The 18,119-nt window shown below is 40.3% G+C and overlaps 1 protein-coding gene across 6 annotated transcripts in view; it reads left to right on the forward strand.

The window, feature by feature from the left end:
- Window positions 1–17,231, forward strand: part of HECW2 (HECT, C2 and WW domain containing E3 ubiquitin protein ligase 2) — a 174,901-nt gene extending 157,670 nt beyond the window's left edge. For 4 of the 6 annotated variants that reach the window (XM_068196277.1, XM_068196278.1, XM_068196276.1 and 1 more), the window contains 3 exons: window positions 57–142; window positions 1,500–1,612; window positions 7,107–15,962. In XM_068196277.1, the coding sequence (XP_068052378.1) occupies window positions 57–142; window positions 1,500–1,612; window positions 7,107–7,218 (311 nt within the window). In that variant the 3' untranslated portion in view covers window positions 7,219–15,962. Of the gene's footprint in view, window positions 1–56; window positions 143–1,499; window positions 1,613–3,279; window positions 3,302–7,106; window positions 15,963–17,149 lie in introns of those variants that run through there. The other 2 variants (XM_068196279.1, XM_068196280.1) reach the window with 2 other exon arrangements.
- Window positions 17,232–18,119: the final 888 nt, after the last annotated feature.

Below are 18,119 nucleotides of genomic sequence, written 5' to 3' on the forward strand. Positions count from 1 at the left end.
CCCTCAACCACTTTTCAGAGCACCTGAAAGTATGAAGGCTCTTGTTGTTTTAACAGGTTATCATGACAATCACATTGTAATTCGGTGGTTCTGGGCTGCTGTGGAAAGGTTCAACAATGAACAACGTCTAAGACTTTTACAGGTAAGAAATCATCTGATCTGTGGAAAAATAATTAAAATTTGATGCTAAAATAGCCCCATTCTGGTTTAGGATACCCAGAAATTATGGTGATGTTTACTAGTGGGAATAGCCTGAGTCAGAGGCTAAATGTAATAATTTCAAGTGACAGAAACTCACAGCTATTTTTATAGATTTCTAAGTTTAAAAGTACATTTAAGATACAATGGCTGATGTCAATAATCCTTTACTATTGTTTGATTAAAACTACATTAAGACTCCTAAAGATAGAAAAGGAAAACTGTGTAACTGGTTATGTCATTAGGTAGAAATGTTAATAGTATTTATACAGCTTAGGAAGGAAGAAGCTTAGATGGAAGTTCAAGGCCTCAAATTAGAAAATAATGATGGAAACCTTAAAGTCAGTCCAATTCCATTTTCACTAAACCTGCAGGTTCCAGTCACCCTGCTGCTGAAGGACAAAGTATCTCAACAGAAGAATATTTATACATGTGTGTTTACTATTGAGTTAATTTTTTTAAGTTCAGGTTACATCCATCCTATCTGTAAAGAAACAGACCTCCACTGCAAACCATACCACATTATTGATCTAATATGAAATCTGCTGGTTTTAACAATTCAGAATTTTTATTTGATCACTGAATTATGAAGAATTTTCTTTTTTGACTCTGTTTAAGTTTTTTTTTTAAAGTCTGTAAAAAAGGCAGTGAGGAACAACTCATTTGGTGGAGAGACAGAAATGTCTGCTTGTATGCTCCTGTCACATTTGTTAGTCAAAAGTTTTTATAATATCCAGGTCATTACAAATTAAGTAGTCTCTGATCTGTCAAAAGCTACCTTTGATCTCTTCATGACAGGTTGTAAATAAAACTGCTCACCAGTCAGTATTTCAGCAAATGTCAGTGGGCATACCTAACCTTCAGAATTTTGTCCTTTTCATAGAGCAGTTAACTGTGGTTTATAAAGCAAAGGAAATCCATAGAGCTAGAAGGGCATAACGTGAAGCCATCAGATATTACTACTTGTATTAATTCCTTTTAATGCAGGAAACGGCAGCAAAAAACTCACTTAGGCTTAAGTCTGAGTAACTGGATACTGATAGTGTATTATTCTACAGTATTTATGCAGCAGAAAACCTTTGGAAGAAATGAATCTACTAAGTTGCCTCTTCTAGAGGCCAGCCAGGAAATGGTCTGTCTGCCCTTAGCCTCCATGTAAAGTAGCTTTTATTGCTTGTGCCTCACCAGTTTCCTTGCTTTGCAAATGCTTTTCCCAAAGTGTCTGTGCTGTGGTGGGGGTGCTGCTGTGAGGCCCCCCAGCCCTGTGTGCAGCCCTGTCCTGACGGGTGTTTGTGCTGCAGTTTGTCACAGGCACGTCCAGCATTCCCTACGAAGGCTTTGCCTCTCTCCGGGGGAGCAACGGGCCCAGGCGCTTCTGCGTGGAGAAGTGGGGGAAGATCACTGCTCTTCCAAGGTACAGCTCTGGGGCTCTAATGCCAGGGTGGCTTCACAGTGCCACTCTCTGGGGTATCAGATCAGCTGTTTGACAAACATTAACAAGCTTTCACTGAATATGCAAATACACCTTCTCTTACATGCAAATTTCCTTCCCAGTTGTTGCAGTGTCTGATGCATCCATTTTGGTTTGAACTCAGTTTTGTTCTCTTAAGGTGTGCAAGGCAGTGTAACTGTGGCTGTCATCCATATTGTGTTTTTCTCACGGAAAATTATCTTAGAATTATAGCTACTTCTGACATTCTTTGTTACATTTGATTAAATGTGCAAGTATTTACTTACTGAACATGCAGTTCACAAGTTACGAGCAAAAATTAATATGACTTTAAATTAAATAGCGCTTGTGACTGTGTCTGACTGAAAGCTACTCTCATATTTTTTGCATCAGACATGGGCTTTATAGTATAGTTTAGTGATACAATTTTTATGCTCGGTCTGATGTTGAGTGTTAACAAATACTGAAGGGGCAAGTTGTGAGTGCAGAATAGGTGGGAGGAAGTCATTTCACTTGAGAAGCAGCAAGGGAGACAGAAGAAGGTGAAAATTTCAAAGAGAACAAGTAAGATCAATTGCAATAGATGAAGAGGGTAAAGGAATGGTATGAGAGTCCAAGATATGAAAACATGCGTTCAATTGTACAAGCCCTTGCAATTTATATTGGGTAGGGCAGGTTTAGAGGAGTAGGATGAAAAGATTAAAAAAAAAAATCTTTCCAATTTTTAGAGCAGAAAAAAGAGTTCTTTTCAGAGGTCCATGGTAACAATGCCAGGACTAGACTAATAACATGTGAATGATGAAAAAAACACCTTCAGCTTGGTTTCTTCCTTGACAAAACATCACAGGCTCTTGTCTTTTCTCTACTGTGATCAGACTGATAGTTGGGAGACTTTCTTTCACTCAGTTCTGTGATTCTGCAGCCTCTGGAATGGGTTAGGAGTGGTTAGACACAGATTAGTGTGTGGAGTGTGGGCAGCCTACCTCTGCTTAATCAGACCTCAAATTTAGTATGCCGTGTACAGCCTCTGGAGGCGGCTTTGGGCTGGGCTGATCCATGGAGGAATCTCAACCCTAATCATAAACTCACTCCTCATAAACAAGATGCCTCAGGAATAACTTGCATTCAGAGTCTCATCTTAGACACAGGGTGGCTGTCAGAGACACACAGAATCTCCCTGATGAACAGCCAGCAGAAGGTCAGAGGCAGAAATGTCTCTTGGGTTGGCTCCTGCCATCAGAACCACACGGAGAAGGTCGTGGACATAGAAGGGATGCTGTGAAATCCACAGGCACAGTGGGTGGCCTTTAAACAGAGCCATCTTTCCTGTTTACAGCACAAATGAGAGACAGGCAACTGAGTATTAAAGGAATCCAAATCCTGAAAATCACTGTTTCATATCAAATACTCTGATGTCATCTGGGGACCTAGTAGTATCTTGCTGCCCCGTAAGTCTCCTTTATAGTTGGATTATGATTGGCCTATGGACTAGCTTTGACTCTGTTTAAGAAGTAAAAGCTATGACTTTTTAAAAAATAATTTCTGACTTCAAAATCAAGTGTTTTTTTTTTTTTTTTGTGAGTTTAAGTAAGAAGAGAGATTGCATGATTTTTTCCACATATTCTCTGAAGCTGAAATTCCCGGTGCTTGCAAGCAGAGCTTGGAAAAGGTCAGGACCTGCCAGAACAGGATGTTCAGAATTTCCTCTGGAAAGGTTATGAAGAACCCTGGTTGTAATAAATTGCAGAATAAAACTGCTTCCAAAAGTGCAATATGGAGAAACATGTTGAGAATCTTTGCTGTCGTAGGCTGTTCATCAAGTGTAGGGGAAATGCCAGCTCCTCACATTTAAGAGATTGTATCATTTGTTGAAATTTCACTTACCTCACTTTCCCTTGGTTAGCAAACATTTGAATTTTGTCTTTCTGCATCATTTTTACCATACAAATGTGAGAATTAAGATAAAGACAACTTTGTGTGACAAACACCTGCAGTCATCATGAGCAAGCAGTTCCTGGTATTCACACATGGTAAACCTTGATCTCATGAAAAATGAAATATCTTCCATGTTAGTGCTGAAATGGGTTAAGCCCCAGGCCAGAAGCACTGTTTGCATTTTTACACATACAGTTCTTGGGTGCAGCACAGCTTCAGCCTGGGTCTCAGTAGCCTTTGAGACTCCCTGTGCAAACAGCAGGTACTGCTGGCTGGGAGGTAACACATCAGTAACTCCAACCCGGAGTAGCAGCTTTCAAGAGGTTTCCAAACAAGCCCGATCTGCTGGGAACGCTGCCCTAAGAGTCTGTGACTCTTACTGATTCTCAGATAACTAAAGCTTTTATGTTAAGGCACTATCACTCACTCCTAGCACTGTTGTACTTTGCAAATTATGCTCGTAGCAGGAGTGCCTGTGAAATTTGATAGTGCTCGGTGCTCAGTGGCAAAAGTGAGGATTTAACAGGTCAGTGGACTTTGTTTCTTCCTCTGTTTCTAAAAACATTACTGCAGTGCTGAAAACACATAAGAATATCCATCCCCATCTCTTCTTCCTGGTCTGAGACACAAAGGGCAGCTAGGATAGTCACTTAGGTATGTGACTGTGACCTGAGCAGCTGTGAATGTAAACACAAAAGTTTTCACTAGATGTTTGCCTAGTTCCCACTGTTCTGACTGCTGTGTAATCAGCTCTGCTGAATCCAAATAGTGACATTTCTGTGAGGCACATGTCAGGTTGCCCAGCTTGTATTGCTGTCTTTGACACTAACTAGGTAGCATGTAAAATGCCCTGGAAAGATTGATTATTATGGGTCTAGCTTAACTGTTGCTACCCCAATGCCACTTCTATTTCCTTCTTTTGCACTGTGTTGCAGATTAGACTAATTTAGGGGAAGGGAGCAGTGCACTTTCAATTCACTCTCATGCTGAGAAATTGGTTCCAGGTTCATTGCTGTACATTATTTATTAATTCATGTGATGATTCACTTGAAAATTGTATTCACTTGTATTTATGTCTGACTACTGCAATTTAAGCCTAAATCACTCTCTTTTTCTATGGTAATCAAAATGAAGGGGAGTTTAATTGGGAATCTGGGAACCTAGACTTTAGGGACCAAGATAGGTTTTTATGTTGTCATAAGATGTGAGCCCAGGAAGATGACCAATTAGTGCCCATGTGGTTTGAAATGTTGGAATTGGAAGCTACTACCCAGAAGGAAAAAACCTTGTTTGTCTCAAGGACTTAGGAAGTTATTTGCTGGGGTTGGAGAAGCATGCATCGCCTCAGAAGACAAAAGTCTTGTTTTTGTCTTTTTTAATTACTTGGTTTTCCACAGTAAGTGATTCCATTTTCAAAATTGCCCTCAAAATAAGATAAAACTGAGTTTTCTTAATAAATGTAAACAACATGCCAGCTTACTATTAAACAACTTCGTAATGAATCCCTTGCTAATTATATACTGTGTCTTTTATAATTTGTGGTTTTACAGCCCACACAGCATGATCCATAGTTCTAATGAGTGGCTGTCAGCCCCATGGGGCAGAAGTATGTGGTTAGGCTCTTAATTGCCTAAGATTCTTCAGCACTCTACATTGAATTCAAGGGATCACTGAGTTCTAGTTGCTGCTGGTCTTAAATCAGTCTTTTTCTTCAAAAAAGGAGTATTTTCTTTTTTTTTAAAGTACTCTGCAGGAAATGGAATAATATAATCTGTATCATAGGTATTCTTTTATAAGGTTTTTGGAAAGGCAAAGGACGAGTAAAAAGAAAGCTTTCTTCCAGGAGCCTCAGACAGATGTCTGGGTAGAAAAATTTTACCAGACCCCTGAAATACGGAGTAGGGAAATGCCATCTCTGCTACACTGCAGGTACCAGCAGTGTTCTTCTAAGGGTGCTGGATTTGGGGAGGGTGCTAAAGGCAGTGTGTTTTTAAGTGATTCCATATTTGGTGTTTGGACTGTGTTTATGATAATGGTGTGGCCTTGTGTGCTGTGTATACATATCTTCAGCCTGATATTTTTATGACACTCCAAGGCTGTAACTGAGTGGGTGTTTCAGCTTCAATGAGTTCCAGTTTGTAATGGACTCTTAGGTTTTTTAACAAGTGAGATTAACCCACTTCACTCCATGTTCCATTCCCATAGCTGGGAGCTGAGAGGCACTTAAAGTGGCAATTAATGAATTTGCTCACATGGAAGGCAGTACTTTCTGGCTCAGAGGAAGTCTGTACAGGTCTGTAGTAGACAGCTGGATTTCTGGGACTGGATAGGTTAAATGAGGAATTGCATTTGCTGTGAGGAGGGAGCTTGTTCAGTTCTTCCATTAATATGTTACATATTGATGCATAATACAGATCATACTGATGAAGGGCAGGGCACTACAGGAGGAGTTTGGTTTTCAGCTGGATTGAACTTAAATAAATAACACTATGATGTATTTTATTGCAAAAGATTGAAGTATTTGTAAACAGAGACCTGCCAATATTCTAAAATCAGTCTCAAGTGAGGCTTTGTTACAAAGCTTTAGAGCAGAAGAGATGCCTTTTCCAGTTTCTTTTTGCATCATTTCATCCTCAAGACCCCATCTCATTAATGGTTATGTTATCTATTTAATTAGATCAGGCTCATCCACCTCAGTGTTTTAGAAAGTACCATCCTTAGCATGCCCTGAGGTCAGGCAATGATATCCATGATATCACTACCAAGAGAAACCTTTGTTATCTCCCTTTTCATTCCCTGGAAGAGGTTTTGAGAGACAGTTCCAAGTGTGTCAACAAACTTGAGGTCGAAGGACTTCAAAAACTGAGAAATAAATTGCATGGTCACCTTCTTAAGAAAGCAGGGCAACCTCTAGCAACCAGGTTTGTGCATGGTTTTGTGTAATTCCAAAAGCTGCTGGCCTCTAGGGCAGATATGTCCATTGGGAATATCAGCACAAGCAGTACACCTCAAGAACACCATCCATATGCCAAGGAATTGTAGAAGGAAGAGCATCTAATTTATCTGTCTTTTACCACTGTAGGATTGTTTCCTGTAGATCTGGAGATGTGTGGAAGTATCTTGTTTATCATTACAAATACAGTATTCAGGTATCATCCATACAGAAAAGAAAGGCTACATCTCAGAAGACACATTTAAAGCCAAGATTTCAGACCAGACTGTTGGACTTGTAGCATGCCTAATCATTCTTATTTTTTTCTCATGCACATTTGATGGATAAAATTTATCCCATGCCTTTTGGACTCTCAGTATGTTTAAGTGCTTCTTACTGGCTGATTTTAATGAGAAGAAAGTAGATGAAACCTCACTACCTGTTCAATTGGAGAACATCATTTGACAGAACAAAGTCTTCTAAAAGAATACTATCTGCCCATCTCTTTTCAAGCACATACCAATCTGTGTGTTCTCTTTTGAAGTTTTCAAATAATGCACTTCTTCACCTCCTCTCTCTTTTTCCCCTCAGGGCTCACACTTGTTTCAATCGTCTGGACCTTCCCCCTTACCCATCATTCTCTATGTTATATGAAAAACTGTTGACAGCAGTAGAAGAGACAAGTACTTTTGGACTTGAGTGATACACAAACCACAGTGCCCAGCTCATTGGACTTTGTGGATCTGTCTTCTCAAGGAATGAATGAACTTTTGTGTTGGAGTTCCTAGAGGAAAATTGTTTCATGGTGCAATTGAAATAATGAGGTTCTACAAAGGAGCTTGTGAAGCAATTAAAAAGCATTGTGGTCGTGGCAGAATTCTCGACAGTGAAACTAGAGTGTGCTTGGTGTGCAGGGAAAGCCAAGTCTTGCAATCCATGGGGTTTTGGGATGGCTACATTTCTTAAGTTTATGTTCTGAGCAAACCAGAAACGTGATGCCATGTTGTGATCCATCTGGCTACTGCAAAACTGACATGTACCCAAAGACTGGATTTCATCAAAGTTGTTGAATAGAAAATTCAAGTCAAAATGTGAAATCATTCAGTCTCTTACCTACCCAGTAAATGATCAAAAAAGCAAACAACTGAACTTTTATAAATTTTTTTTTTTTTAATTCATGAAGGTACATTACTTTATGCCATATGTTATAACAGCATATCCAACACTTGCTTTACCTAAGACTATGAGTGCCTGCATGGGAACACCATAGAGCTCGAGTTCCTGAGGCAGAAGTGAGTTGGAAGGAAAATCAGCAGCAAAGGATGTAACAACGGCTTGTGCATTGAGGAGGTTTGTGGAAATGCGTTTGCCAGTGGTGTGTATGACAAAATATGAGCTGTTACAGTGAACTTAATAACTTAATAAGACTGATTTTATGCTTTATACTGCATGGAAACTATTTTAAGAAGAAACTAGCAATTTATCACAGCATATCAGGAAAAAACCCTAACACAGTGACTTCTGTTTATTTTTATAGGTTCATTATATTATGTTTCTTAGAGTGTAAACAGGAAACAAGCAAACAAAAGTGTTATTTCTGTTTTGTCACTTTCCATGCTTGAACAGACATTCTGCTAGTGTTTATTCTTTAAGCACTCTCCAGGGAAAAAATGCCTTTTATTTTTATAACAGTAAAAAAAACTCCCGAAAATATTTTGCACTGAATGTACCAAAGTTGAAGGGACATTATGATCTGACTGATAGCAAATTGCATCACTATCAAATATCTATAAAAATGCTTAGGAACCAGGCTTTTTTCACAGTGCCATGTCTATAGATATCAGGACTGTGCACATAAGTAATAATTTTATAATACTATATGTGATATTGTAATATGCATTTATTTTAAATGCATCTGGGTCATTTTTCATGCATTGGATAACTTAATGCAGTGGAATTTAATACAGATATTTCATATGCTCCCCACAACTTTTTATTTGTACAGCACTGTAAAACACTAGCTCATTTGGAAAACCATTAATAACTTCTTTAAGGTGGGCCACTGGTCATAATGCCACTGTCCTGTATCAGTGAACACCTATAAGATGTAAACTGTTTGTAGTGTCCAAGCTTGCATTTTCACTGATAAATAGTTTTCTTATCAAATGTTATTTGAAGCAGTTTCTATGGCATATCAAACACTGCATGGACACCAATTTCTTGATGCTTAATTTTGCTGAAATACACAAGGCTTGCTCGCTTCTATTTTTGGTACTTTTCCTCCAGATGGTCTTGTGGAACACTTGTGCAGCTGTGCCCCATTTCTTGCACAGCTGCTGTCACGCACTGCATCCACCACATTTTACAATGGCAGGAGTTGCGCTTGGATAGCGGATGACAAGAACACGAATCCAGCTCTGTGCTGGCCCTTTTGGCAGTGCTGCGGCACAGCAGCATTTTCACTGTTCTGTGGGAAAAGTAGCTTTTGAAGTAACCATCTCACTTTGGAGGCTCTTGAAGGGGCATCTGAGGGAGGTGTCCTGCTTGCTCTGGTGGGAGGTTTTTTCCAGCAGAGGCGAGCGTCCCTGGAGATGTCGTCAGCAGAGACTGCCAGTCCACCCTCCGAGGCAGAAGGCAGCTGCAGCTGTGGTGGTGACTGAGAAAACCCTTCAGACTTTAGAGGAAATGTCACATGTGCAAAGGAAAAGCAAAATCAGGGGGAAAGCATTCTTTTATTTCAAGAATAATTGAGCTTCTGCATGACATCTGGGACTCTCTTAAGTAACTTAGGTTTCCTTAGGCTACTTCTGGCTGGTATGAAGTAGCAAAGAAAAATCCAAACACATCACCCTGTTTCTACATGTATATTTATCAGTCTTTGCTAGGATTGCATGTCATGGGTCCTAATACACATCTTTTTTCAGAACATGAATGAGCAGTAGGCAAACTGACTTTTCAGCAGGTCACTCCAGCATGGCTCATGTTTCATGGGATCCATTCACTGAGTAGTTGAAATTCTGGTACTCAGAGCAGAATGCAACTTCTGATTGGTTGAAGGACTACAGAATTTTCATTTTGCAATACTGTGTTATCTGTGGCCATTAAAAAGAGATTTCCCAGGTGGAAACTGTATCTACAAGTTTTGAACCAGATACCCTTTGGAATGAAAAGTTTAAATATTTGGCACAAAGTAAGTTTATACTAGTCTGCCTTTTAAGTTATGCTTTTGTACAAAACTGAAACAATAAATGCATCTTGTCAATTTTATTTAAATATATCTACTGCACCCATTTGTTCTGTATTTATGCATGTAAAAATAATTGAAATCAGCCATGATAATCTGATGTTCTGTAAAGATGTGACAGGGTCACGAGTGGGGCAGCTATCAGTTAGAAAATAGATAAATAAAATCCAGAATCTTTGTGGCACTAAAGCCAAGAGAGACTAAGGAGAAGTTGCTGCTTCCTTCTGTGCTGCCAACATCCCCCGGGGGACTCTAGAAATGTGCTGTGTGAAGGTTGAGGTGTCAGCTGGGTACAGCTCCCCGTGCTCCCTCGAGCACTTGGCTCTTTGTGACCATGTAAGTGATGCTGCTGCTCGGAAAGGGTTAGCAAGGAGGGACTATAGGAGAGGAAGCCTGAGCTTAGTCAAATACCCACATTTCCTGGCAAGTGCTTGGAATGTTCTCCCTTTGGTTTTGGAACCATTCCCATTAAATGTGTCCCAAGGGAAAGCCAGTTTTCATGTCCTGCAGCTGACTGCAGCAGGCACCACGATGCTATTGCTTATGACGCCGTGTAGCAGGGATGAGGGTCCACACAGAGCAAGGCTGGGGAGCCTTTCCAAAGCTCTGTATGTTCTTGGAGCTTTTCCAGATGGTGCTAAGGAGGTTTGCATTTAGGAAGGAAAAAAGTAGACAGAAGAATCCCTTCAGCCAGTGACAACTCGTAGTAACTTAACCTGCAGCATCTCCATCGCACAGAGGCTGGCCGGAGAGGTCCCTGCAGGAATTTAGTGAGGTGCCCATGTTTCCTGCTCTGCTGGGAAGTGGAGCCACACATCATCAGCCAAAAAGCAGCTCCCAGGTCACTGCAGCCTGGGCAGGCTGGCAGCAGAGTGGCCTCTGTCCCCCACATGCCAGGGCAGGTCCCTCTCCCGAGGTCCCAGCATCCCAGCCCAGCAGAGGTGTGCTTTGCTCACCTGGCACTGCTGGCAGTCAGGTTATAGCCAGACCACTCCTAAATACACCGCAAAAACACGGAATCAGTGAAGTTGTGCAGTGTGGCTCCTGCTGTAGCAAGCACCCATTGAGAGTCTGCAGGCCAGCAGCAGTGAGGGGAGTGGTGCCTTTGCCCACAGCAGCAGGGCACAGCCATCTGCCACCTCTGTCACACTGCCAGCAGCACCTGGCAGGGCAGGACAGGAAAGCCTTTCAATCTCGACCTTTTTCCCCACCCCCTCCCTCCCTGCCTGCTCTTTTTCCTTGGAATTCATCAAATATTTGCCTCCTTTTGCTTTTAAACATAATTTTCATTATCCTGTACTGACCTTACCATAAAAAATGTTAATATTGCTTAGAGAGTATGTGGGGTGAACTCTTCTGCATTCCCAGGCTCGTCTGCTCATGGGCACCGCGTGAGCTCCACATGGCAGCAGTCAGCCCCGGGTCACACAGGGGGTGGGGAATAGCTGTAATCTTCGGGGAACTGAAAATCTAGGCAGCAGTGCCCTGGCAGGACATCACACAAGGCTTCTGGTAGGAGTTGGACTGGCAGAGCACCGGACTGGTAGTTTGCTCAGTTTAAAATTATAGGAAAGAGAAGAGGTTTGTGGTTCTTATGTATTTTTAATCCTTTAGAAATTCTGAAGTTAAAAAAAAAAATCCTTCTGAAGTATTTGCAATGGTATCATCTGGTTGTTAAATGTAATCTCAGCAGTATTAATTGCAGATGTTTACTGAGCTTCTGCAGTGGTAGCTGCAGAGTTTTATGGAGCTGCATGAAGCACGCTGTCTCTGGACTGAGGGAATCCCTGATCACAACAGGGAAACTTCAGCAGCTGTGTTTGAATGGCCAGTGTAAGTTCATTTCCCATAGCATAACGCAAGTTACTTCTTTTCAGTGAATGAAACTTATCTGCATTAAGTTATACTAATAGTGTTGTTTTTCCTGCTACTTTTTTTGTGTGGAGGATTAATATATCCCTGTTAGCGCTAATGGGAATTGAGCAGAAGGTTGATCTCCAGTCATAAGAGTGCAGGTGTAGATTTCCTCTACCGTTGTTTCCCCTTCTCATCCTTTTCTCTCTGGGCAAGCAATTGAACTCCAAGCAAAATTTCAGAAGAATTACTCAAAGCTGGCTTCATAAACTGTTTGTCTTTTGGCTCAATTATGTGCTATAAAACAGAACTGCAGAAATGCTATGGGTTGACTGGCTCATTAGTTTAAGTAAAAATTCTTTACAATTTTGATAGTGCAACGACAGGGCTGCTGTTGGACTAGTTTAACCTTTTGCCTAAATATTTTACAATAAAAAATTTTTGGAGGTTGAAGTAGAAATTACTTGTTTGCTGGAAAACTAAATATACGTTAGGTAAATAGTAGAGGAAAAGAATAACTTTACTGTAAAGGCAGTATAACCCACTTCAGTTAGCAGTATGCAGAATTACAGTGCTGACTTTCCAAACACAGAATTTTCACAATAAAAGATGGTTTATATTTTGCATGTCTTCTAAATAGACCATGAACTTGAGTGCTTCTGTTCAGTTTTAGACTGACTAATTTTGGCACTAAGCTACTACTGTTTGGGAAGTTCATTGCTATGAAATGTTTTTACTTAAGCATTTTTAGTATTTTTACTAAATATTTTCCTTTAGGACTTTACTTCATAGGCTTTGCTCAGAGCCATATTATGCTGTAGGTACTTTAAGGTAAAATCATGATTATTTGATAATTCTGTTTTGTATGACTGACTTTCTGGCCACTGCTTAGAAAGGTTCCTCCTGATTTTCAGTAAAAGGATCACAGTCAAGGACTCCTGGAATGGTTATGATCCATTGAAATGTCTGTATGTATTCAAAATGCATTTAAAAATATCTCCTGAGGACTATGTGAAGTAATTGCTACACTCATTGATGAGCCCCTTTCTAAGTCTCTATTTCAAAATTTGAACTTGTTTCCTTTCAGATTACATTTCAGAATAATTACACTAGAATTTTAACTAGAGATGTATTCTGACAAATTTCTCAAAGCTATGATGTGAAAGGGAACCGAGCTATGCTGCTCTCAATCCTTTCGCCAGTTAAAAAACTTCTGAATAATGAAACTTTATCTTTTGGGTTTCAGTTGTTTCTTGTTTTCAGAACTTTGAGAAGCTTCTCATTCAGCCCGTGTTAGAAAAAGCCTTGCCTACTTTCGAGGCTTTTGTTAAGCACTCAGGAGGTATATTGTTCAACTAATTTAACATCCTTTTGTGCTGACATCAATTAGCTTTTAAATGTATAGACCTACAGAACTCCACAGGACGCTGGTCTCCCTTATTCTGGGCTGCCTTCCAAAGCCATCCATCCTGCCCCTTTTGATTGCACGCAATCCTACAATCACCCAGAGACAATTGCTGACCACCTACACTGACTGGAGCTGTAGTATCACAGTAAGACTCTGGGTTTGGGTTTGCTTTCAAAAGCAGCTCCTTCAGTCCAGAGTCGACAGGATGACTGTTACTCTGACATCAAGACTGAGCTGTTCAATAAAAATAGTCATAAAAGTGGTTTTGAAAACAGTTGATATCCAAGGGTAAATGTCTTTTGGTTTTGCAAAATTAATGAGGCTGGGGATTTTGCTTGCAATTTTTTATATTGCCAGAATTTGTGGGCCTCATGGGCTGCCCCAGGCTGTTGGCCAGGTGGGTGTAGAGCCTTTGCAGTGAGGCAGGTGATGCTGATCCAGAAATCACAGCAGCAGGAGATCTGTTCCGGTAGTGAGCACAGTGCCTTCCACAGCTGGAGGCTTTCTCATGCAGCCCTTGAGCTGGATTCTTCCCAAAAGCTCGTTCTGTCTGTGATGCCTGCTACTTGCAATACAAGCAGCTCGTGACACACTCCACTGACTACTCAACATCTTTCCTTTTAAACGAGGATTACATTTTTCATAGTTAGAAATGCCCATCCAGCAGTATAAGGTCAATAAAAGAGGACTTTGCTGAGACATCATGTTTCATTGCCATACTGATTGCAGTCAGACGTTGGAGCTCACTAATTTTAAAGTAGATTACTGTATGAATAAGGAAATAAATCTCGGAAGCCTCATAAATAATTCTGAGAAGGAATGTAATTGTAGGTGCTGTAATGATAAGACAGGGCAGTTCCACGCAGCACACAAGATAGAGCCATGGAGGAGTGCTGGAGTGAAGACAAGTCTGAGAGCAGGCACAGAAAAAGGACTGCACTTCGAGAGTAGGGAGCAGGACAGTGAGCTGTGATGAGACCTGGGATATAAAACAGGATACTTCCTGCTTGAAAATTAGGCTATGATAATGCACCTAGGAAAAAAAGACTCTTCATCCTGAAATACATTGGTGTTGCAACTGCAGGACATGCTTTAACTGATTATTAGCTTTTGAAAATCTAAGTACACAATCAGAAAACTTACTTCTATGTGGTTTGGCTTTTTTGTTTTGTTTTGTTTTATTGGGATTGGGTTGGGTTTTTTTTATTTGGGCTATTTTCAGGAAAACTAAGGCTTTTAAATAAGGGTGGTGTCTGGAATTGGTCTTTTATTTGTACCAGTAATGACTGTTTATTATTATCTGCATTTGGCAAGGGATACCACTTCTGATAAAAGGTTAAGTCATCACAACCAATGATGACTTTCCTTTTCAATGTGATGGGCCAAATCCGTAATGTTTAGATGTGTCAAAATGCAGATTTTGGGTTTTTTTTTAAGAGACTTGATATTTGCATTATGGTTGTGTAAGAACCATAATGCAAATATCCACATGCATTTCCACAAAGACAGAGATTGATGTGGCATTTTCAAAGCTTACTTAGGTAATTGAGAACATTCTAATTACCCTAGGTAGCTTTAGCCAAGCAGATGCAGGTCTTGATTCCATTCACACTCTAATGATATTATCAAAAAAACATACTGTGTAAGAGGGGGGGAGGGTTTCATGATGGGTTTCTGTACCTAAAAGTTGACATGATTTTTTTTACCTGAAAGACGAGACTATTGAATGATTGAATATGAGAGTAAAAAGAAGAATTCCTTGTGAGCTTTCTTCTGCAACATGGTTACTGAGATGGTAGGAGTTTTATATGCACTTGAAGTCCTAAATGAGAAGACAGCTCCCATGTTGAACCATACTGGTTCAATAGTTCCATGCAGTAGGACATTTTTCTGCAGTGAGTCTGCAACACTCAGGAGACTGCTGTTTATTATCAGCATTGCAGGGAGGAGGAGAATTATGATAATATTAACTACATAAATCACATTTGGAGGATGCTGCTTCTTTGCACGCTGTTTTTCTGGGAATGATGTAGCCTTGAGGGCATCCGTGAATGCTGATCAACAAGGCTGCTTTTTGAATAATTGACTGAACATTTGTACTTGTAAGGGCTGGTACAGTATGGAAAGGGAGATCTTTAGAGGAAAAGAAGGTAATGAGGGATGTGGTGTGGAATACTGCTACTCCCAAGTCAGTTGATGTTCCTGCCCTTGCTAGGTTACAGTTTGGGTTATTCAGCATGTTTGAAAGTGTGTAGAGTTTTACAAGTTTTTGTAGTGGGGATGCAGGCATCCAGAATCTAACAGGATTATAGGTGCATCTTCCTCATTTTTGACAATTACTTGATATAATTTTATACCAAGTTCTTTGTTTTTAAAGAATTTCAGGCACTGAGAATACAGAGTGCGTATTTATTTCTAAGCTTTAAGTAGAACACGGTGTATTTTTTAATCCTTTCCATACTTTTCAGTTAAGTGTTCACAAGACTGTATATCAAATAAAATTCCAATTTTTTCTATCTTTCTACAAGCCAGTTTTAAGTTTCATCTGAATTTGGTACATGACTTTCACAAAACACTAAATGGGGAATACCTGCTTCAAGCATTAACATGATTTCCCTCCTTTTCCCTCTTTACATTGCATTACATTTCAGGATTTTTTTCTTCAAGGCAGAGAGAACAGATAGAAAATGCGTTGAGTGCGTTACACGGGCACACAATGTGTGTCATTGTGCTTGGCTTCAAGGAATGTACTATAATATTTGACTGCTCACAGATTTACATAATTTGAATACAGGACTGTTGTGTTGTATTCCCTGTTACTCAAAAACATTTGGGGAAAAGAATTTTCTGTGTATAATTTTATTTTCATACTGATCTCTATTTTGTTTAAGACCATGTTTCATCATGAAATCACTTAATTAAAATAAATCTTCTTACAAAATCCACTTTGTAAAACATGTCTTTTATTGTGCCTCTGAATATATCATAACATCCATTTTGAAGTGAGTACCTTTAGATCATTCTGTCTTTTGCAGCATTTAAAAACCTTTAGAGAAACTACAAGATACTTTTTCTGATACCTACTTTGCTCAGTGGTTTCTGGTGGCCTGTGGCGTCTGGCATATTACAAATCATGATTTTGGAAGTGGGGAAATTAAGGATTCTGCAGCCATATGCAACATAATTTGAATAAGAGCTGCATATGAAAAAAAAAAAAAACCCTTATGACAAACAAACACACAAACACATCACAGCAAACACATTGGAGAGGCCCAGGCCTCGTGGAAGAGCCTCTGCTTTTGAATGGAGCATCAGAGCTGGCAGCAAAATACTTCCCAGCAGTGGCTGTAACACAGGAAAGCTCTCTTTTTCACAGGGAAATACCTACAGGGGAAATAAATATTGTTGTCTTTTATAAAAGTCAGTGGCCCCCACCAAATATTTCCTTCTTCTTTTCTAAGAGATGGTAGTGGCTAGAATGAAAGAAACTGGTCTTTAATCAGGTCTTAGGCAAGGGTTCTCCCCACCACAGCACAGCCTGAGGAGAATGGTTAAAATGGCAACTTGTCACTTCTCCTGTGTGCTACACAAACTGTTTGGAGAATCTGATAGTGAAGTGATATTTCCATTGTTAAAAACCTTTTTCTCTAAGGTGATTTTGCATTCTCTTGCTGCTACTCGAGATGTGGTGCAAGCTAACGTGAGTCATTGAAGGAGAGCTGCTGTGGGAAGAGGCAAGGCTTTGGGACTGGAGCCCTTTCAGAATCTTTCTCTGTCATTCCTGATGTCAGACTCAGAAGATATTTTCATCCGGGTCACTGATTACTGATGCCACGTAGTGCACAATCACTTTCCCTCAGTGTAAACACTGGAGCTGGCCTGGAGCTCAAGCTGGGTGACACTGAGGCAGCTGTGGGAAGCAGTGCCTGGTGGAATCCAGAGATTTCCCACTGCATTGAGGAATGCCTTGTGTGAGAAGGTGGTGCAGAGATTTTAGCATGGGGGAGTCAGACTTTTTAAAAATTACCTATATTAAATAAAAACGAGATGGAGAAGGCTCAGACACTTTGAGCTTCCAGCTGTGAAGCTCTTAATGTCGTGTGCTTGTCCCCACGGTCAGTGACACAGTTCCCTGCTGAGAAGGGTAGGCTGCCATCTCTTCAAACATCACCGGCCCGGGACAGACCTGAGCTGAAACCAGCATTCCTTGAGGGAGCTGAGCTTTTCCACAAGGCTGGCTCCTTGGAACACCTGCGCCTCTGATCACCGGAGGCTGTGCATCACAGCTGTGCTAAATGGCTGCTGATAAGTGGAAATAGTTCTTTCATGAAAGCCTCTAAAGCTGAAAAGAGCCAGCTTTGTAATGGATCAATAATCAAGGTAAGCCAGAGAAGAAGTAGCTAAGAATGGGAGTTATGAAGCTAACACCTTTAATTGCTATTTTTTAATTATCCTACAGACCAGGTGTATACATTAGGAGTAATAATAGTTCGTGATCCTGTGCTGTTGTGACCTTCAGCCTACCCATTCCCCCTCCTCCACCTTTGTTTGTCCGTCTCACTTGTGGTGTATCTAAGTAAAATTCCAAAGTCCTCAGGGTGGAGTCCTGTCAATTATACCCTTCTCTAAGTGCCATTCATGTTTCCATGGCATTATAGAAACAGATAACCAAGAGTACAATAACATGCATGTCATGAAGCATTTTTGGTATTTACTTGGTTTCCAAAACTTAAAGGGAGAGTAGAGCAAATCCTGAAGAGCATCAGGAAAGACAGAAAATCAGCTAAGGAAACAGACATAAGCACTGTCATTTACTTCTTGGCACCACGTGCTATAATAACCTAAAACATCTTAATTGTGGGCATCATTTAAATTTACTCTGTGGCTCATTTGGTATGTTTGGAATGCTGCCTGCTTTTCATACTGTACAAAGAACACTTCTCAACAAAACCTATCCTGTCCACATGTTGTATTTGTATTTGACAGATGTATTTGAAATCATGTTATAATCAAGAAAGTGTATGATCTGGAACCTTGCAGAGATGGTGGAACTCTGTGGGAGAGAGTAAAGATTTTGGACTGCTTTTGTCAAAAATAT

The sequence above is a fragment of the Anomalospiza imberbis genome, chromosome 7 (assembly GCF_031753505.1).
Source record: "Anomalospiza imberbis isolate Cuckoo-Finch-1a 21T00152 chromosome 7, ASM3175350v1, whole genome shotgun sequence".
Lineage (NCBI taxonomy): Eukaryota > Metazoa > Chordata > Aves > Passeriformes > Viduidae > Anomalospiza > Anomalospiza imberbis.